General features: G+C 36.6%; 2 protein-coding genes and 1 non-coding gene across 3 annotated transcripts in view; 2 read left to right on the top strand and 1 right to left on the bottom strand.

The window, feature by feature from the left end:
• The window catches only part of DLD (dihydrolipoamide dehydrogenase), a 203,985-nt gene that overhangs the window by 104,754 nt on the left and 94,030 nt on the right, over positions 1 to 5,201 (top strand). The gene's annotated exons all lie outside the window — the stretch shown is intronic.
• DUS4L (dihydrouridine synthase 4 like) lies at positions 7 to 4,369 on the top strand. The gene is made up of 3 exons (XM_042468160.1): positions 7 to 74; positions 1,196 to 1,422; positions 3,295 to 4,369. Exons 1-3 carry the CDS (start codon positions 13 to 15, stop codon positions 3,540 to 3,542), a joined length of 537 nt encoding a protein of 178 aa, XP_042324094.1. The 5' UTR covers positions 7 to 12; the 3' UTR covers positions 3,543 to 4,369.
• LOC121932355 lies at positions 802 to 907 on the bottom strand. Its single transcript, XR_006104328.1, has one exon. It is a non-coding gene; the product is annotated as a U6 spliceosomal RNA (small nuclear RNA).

Below are 5,201 nucleotides of genomic sequence, written 5' to 3'. Positions count from 1 at the left end.
CTTGTCCAAGAGATGGTGAGATTAGTGAAAAATCAAGTGGAAAATCCCTTGTTTTCAGTATCTGTTAAGATAAGGTAATTACCTATGTAAATATATAATATGTACTATCAATCTATGATATATTAATATTTAATATGTTATTAAAATGTTATTGACTAAGCCTTCTTTCACCAACGAATGTAGCGATATACTGAGAAATCTAAGAACTGGAGATTATTCAGGGAAAATAGTGCCATAAAATTCAGTAGCCCCTCCGTTTTTTGGACTTCAAAGCTACATATGTCGCCTCTTCGCAGGTGGCAAATGGAGGGAGACAAAATGGTGTGCACACTGCCATTCAAGCCAATGGGGCTTGAATACTGGCCATTTTCCATTTTTGTGGGGGGAGGGGGTTCCGGAATGGATCCCCCATGAAAACGGAGGGGCTACTGTATATAGATTTGACACCTATTTCTTGTATATTTGCTTTGGTTCTTATGTAACCAGTGTAATACATGGCTCTCTGAATTCATGCTGGCATAGCAACTATCCTTACAGCAATCCCCATGCTAATAATGTTTTCTTAATGCTGAAGCCTTTAGAACAAATTTTATTTTCAATTAAGGAAAAGTCAGCAAATGAAATAGTTGCATATTAGTGCATATATAATAAAGGCCTAGATTCAGAAAATCTTAGTTGCACTTAAGTCCCACTAAAATCAGTTAACCAGTTAGATGCAACCAGCTTAGGTTTCTTGAAAATAACAAAAATGCACTGAACAGTCTCTGAACTGAGGTCAAAATATGCAATCCCGTATGTGTTAAAAATATGGAATGTTTCGTGAATTTGAGTGTCATCCTTGCGCAGGGGCTATGCTAATCTTCTCTGTATCATTCCAATTTTAGTACAGTACAGTATATGTGCTGCCAAAGGAAGCACTAAGTTCCACTAAAATCAATAAGTTAGATGCAGCTTACGTTTCATGAAAATAACAGAACTGTACTCGACTGTCTCTGAACTAAGGTCAAAATATGTAATTCCAATTCTTTACAGATATATTTTGTGGGTATATTAAAGAAGTAAAACATAACTTTTAAAAAGCACCAGCAATTATTATTTCTTCATTTCTGCCTTGGATTATAGTTCTGTTCCACATTTTCAAGCATTTCTTATAATACCTGTTGAATTATGGTATCTCTCTTGCCTGAAAAAATAGGATTCATGATGATCTAAGAAGAACCATAGACTTGTGTCAGAAAGCTGAAGCAGCTGGAGTATCCTGGATAACTGTCCATGGGAGAAATGTAGAGGAAAGACACCAGCCAGTACACTACGATGCAATTAAAATAATTAAACAAAGTATTTCTATACCAGTGGTAGCTAATGGTGACATGAAATCTTTAAAAGACGTGGAAGATGTTCATCAAATAACAGGAACAGATGGTAAGAATGACCTGAGATTCTTTCCACCCCCATATATAAATGTATTTCCCCATAAATGAGAAATATGTGTGCAAGAAATTATCTTGGTTACTTTTCAACTGACTTTTCTGCCTTACCATCTGCCAGCTTCAACTCATTATCTTATGAAGTAGGTTGTTGGTTGTAAAAGCATATTCCATTTTACAATTAAAGGTTTCATACAACATTAGGCTTAAGGTGCCATCAAACACCTTTGTTCTTTTTATATAAAATACTGACAGTGCATCCTTTTGCATCTATCCGCAAAATAAAATACATATAGGATCACATCCTAGCATGAATGAATTATTTCAGACATAAACAATAAAATCAGTAACATATTTACAACATACTTTTAACACTTAGAACACTGAATCTCCTTGGTATATACAGATGCATCAGTAATTACACTATATGGACAGTAACATAATTCACTGTCACTCACCACTTGTCTCCTTAGTTTTATAGCAGCATCCTAACCTGACTTCACAACATTTAATGCCAAAATCAATTATTAATATAGATTATTATTAAATTAAAATGAGTGCCTTGTTTGGCATGTATAGCTTTTTATGGGTTTCTAAGGTTTCAATTCTATGTGTATTTGCTGCGAAGTACAATCATCAACTTGACTTCTGAATAAACATGGATAGGATAAGGCTGTTGGACAAGCATTTTATGCATAATAAATATGTGAATACACATACAATAGATGAGGATTGGGATGAAAATAATGAAATATGTAACGAGACTGAAAGGTTCTATGACAGTAGTGCTGGGAATTAATTGTCATGCAGATTATCACCTTTCACTGTAAAAGAATTAAAGGCCACATTATCTTTAGGTCAGAGTTACAGGGGTCAAAGTCTACAACATGTTAATAAATAAAAGAAAAACTTTGCTTACAGTTTCCCTACTCTGGCCCTCCTTGATGCGGAACTGAAATATATTCAGGGGCTAATTAAAGATTAATTGGGCACAGTACACACTGATAAAGCTAGTAACTTGTATATAGTAAATATTTTATATCATACCCTAGATAAGTAGTATACATGAGGCATAACATGCCACTGTCATGCACGCTATATGTATCTATTTTTTAAAAATTGGAGTGTACATTTATTTCGAAATAGGTTCCATTGTATTCAGTATGCCTTATTCCCAAATAAGTGTTCAAAGGATTACAGCACTTTCCATTCAGCAGAAACCACCCCAGTATTAATCCTTTCTCTTCAGTTTTTCATCTCTCAAAGTAGATTTATCTTCCAGTTTGCAGTCCTTGGCGCCTTACAGACGGGCCTAAGCGGCGCCGTCATTGCGACAGGAATACGCGCGAGGGGCGGTGCTTCCGGACGCTCCTTGCCCCTCGCGCGTATTCCATACGGCAAGATGGCGGCACCCTAAACAGACGGGCGCCGCCATCTTGACGTAACGGACGCACAGCGTCCGGACATCTAAACCCGGAAGAGCCGTCGCAAGTGCGCGCTTTGGCACTTGCGGTGGCTCTTCTGGGTTGCTGGAAGGAGTGCAATTTCTGCACTCCTTTTTTGCAGCGCGGAGGAGTCGCGTGGTTTGGCTGCTGCGGCTCCTCCATGCTGCAACTGGCAGCGGCCCAAGACCGCCCCTTATGTTTTCTGATTCTTTTGCTTCCTTAACCTATGTATTCAAGATACTGGTTATCCTGTTGGATAACCAGTATCTTGAATACATATGCTAAGACCTGCTGACAGAAATGCCACTGTCATGTTAGCCTTAAAGATTCCTATGATAATATGATGATATGCATATGAAAAAGTAAAAATAATCGATTATGCATTCAGCTCTATTTATTTTAATGTTTTCTTTATGTTATAGGTGTCATGGTTGCTAGAGGGATTTTAGCCAACCCAGCTATGTTTGCAGGATATGAAGAAACACCTCTGCAGTGTGTTAAAGACTGGGCTGATATTGCTCTTGAACATGGAACTCCTTTTACTTGCTTTCATCACCATCTCATGTACATGTTAGAAAGGATTACTTCAAAACAAGAAAAGAAAATTTTTAATGTTTTATCAAGTACATCTGCGGTTTTAGACTACCTTAGGGATAACTATGGCGTGTAGTAATTTTCTAATTATTGCAATCATGTCAAAGCTGCACTATTATAGTGCAAAGTGATTTGTAAATGTAGTATATGTATATTTGCAATATGTATATTTTTCTACTAATTATCTGGAACATATGTATTTACAATGTTTCAATACAATCATAATGGTAACATTGTTGAAATGTTGTATTGTCCAACAGCTGCATTCAGGTATCACATGAACTTTGATTCCAAACTTCAAGTGGGCTTGCCTCACACTTTACTCCATGCCACTAACTTTTGTTAGCAAATTTTTCAGATCTTTACTTAGCAAGAAATTATCATTCATTCTCTAAGATATTTTAAAGGTCAATTGAAATAAAATATAATCTATGCTTACATATTACAAAAATCAGTAAGAAAGGCTGGAAATAGATTATTTTCTCTATTTCACTGGAATTCCAGTTGTCTAAACGTTAACTAAATGCCTTCCTAAATATTCCATTATCCTGAAATTTAAAAGATTGAATATTTAGATTTTCAGGTGGCATTATAGTTAAATTTATCTTTTAACTATTTTAAGTATCTAGAAGATTTCAGCTTCTATCAACAGATCTTTTAAGTTGATTACTTCAGTATTCAGTGCTGCTTTCTGAACACTTGTAGCTCATGCTTCTCTCTCCTTCCTTCCCAATCTTTAACAAAATTAGAATGGCTCTGTTTTAGAAAGTACTAAAACAATCCTGTTCCATGCATTCTTACGTTGCTTTCAGACATTACTTTGGTCGGGTTTGTGTGTGTATGTGCCTTCAAGACTTATGGCAAACCCATGAATTCCATAGTGTTTTCTTAGGCAAGGAATATACTCAGAGATGGTTTTGCCAGTTCCATCCTCTGACCTATAACCTACAGCACTTGGTATTTGTTGAAAGACTCCTATCCAAGTATTAACCAATGCTGACTCTACTTAGCTTCTAAGATCAGAGGCTTTAATTTACTATATCAGATACTATTCATCTGTACAGTAGTGCCTGAAACCTCTGCCTCCCAGTTCATATCAAACTCTCTTCCTTTTCCCCCATGTTCTAAATAACAATGCACTACAAGAGCACTTTAAGACTGCATGGAAAATCCCATGAGGACCCACTTCACTGTGCTTGCACAGAAGCTCAAATTATGGAAGGAGAACAATGTGTAACAGCTAAAATACAAGATGCATAACCGTTTTATTCCAGATTGACAAGTCCAAAGCAATGGCTACCTCTGACTGACAATTCATGTACCCATGTCTGCATTTCAGTTTGATAGGGAAAATGTAAACAAAACTGACTGCTGGGTACTCTGACAATGAATTAAATATCTAGCATGCAGATTTAATGACTGCATAGATACACTCATTGAATAAATAAAAGGGTGTGGAACTATGTAGGAGAGTAGGTTAGGCAACTATGCCCTATCAGATGAAAATGTCATAAGCAGTTAAGAGTACATAAGCCACAGACATCTTCTTGCATACTTCTGTTAAAGCTACCCCTGTTCTTGCTTAGATCCACACCCAACTTAGTTATTTCAGAGACGACGTGACCATCACTATTGTGAAAATTGTGACCTGTTACAGACAGCCAAAATAAAGCTGCTTCGAGACACAGTGGAGGTATGATGTTTCAATGATGCATGCGTCCTAAGAGTCCAGAAG

This window comes from Sceloporus undulatus, chromosome 5 (genome assembly GCF_019175285.1).
Source record: "Sceloporus undulatus isolate JIND9_A2432 ecotype Alabama chromosome 5, SceUnd_v1.1, whole genome shotgun sequence".
Taxonomy (NCBI): domain Eukaryota; kingdom Metazoa; phylum Chordata; class Lepidosauria; order Squamata; family Phrynosomatidae; genus Sceloporus; species Sceloporus undulatus.
This window is presented reverse-complemented; position numbering and strand designations above follow the sequence as displayed.

Excerpts from the sequence above, each read along its gene's own strand:
- DUS4L (XM_042468160.1), top strand. The coding sequence starts at position 13 with ATGGTGAGATTAGTGAAAAATCAAGTGGAAAATCCCTTGTTTTCAGTA. Across the intron at positions 75-1,195 it reads TCAGTATCTGTTAAGATAAG|GATTCATGATGATCTAAGAA; the intron begins GTAATTACCTAT and ends CTGAAAAAATAG. Across the intron at positions 1,423-3,294 it reads TCAAATAACAGGAACAGATG|GTGTCATGGTTGCTAGAGGG; the intron begins GTAAGAATGACC and ends TTTATGTTATAG.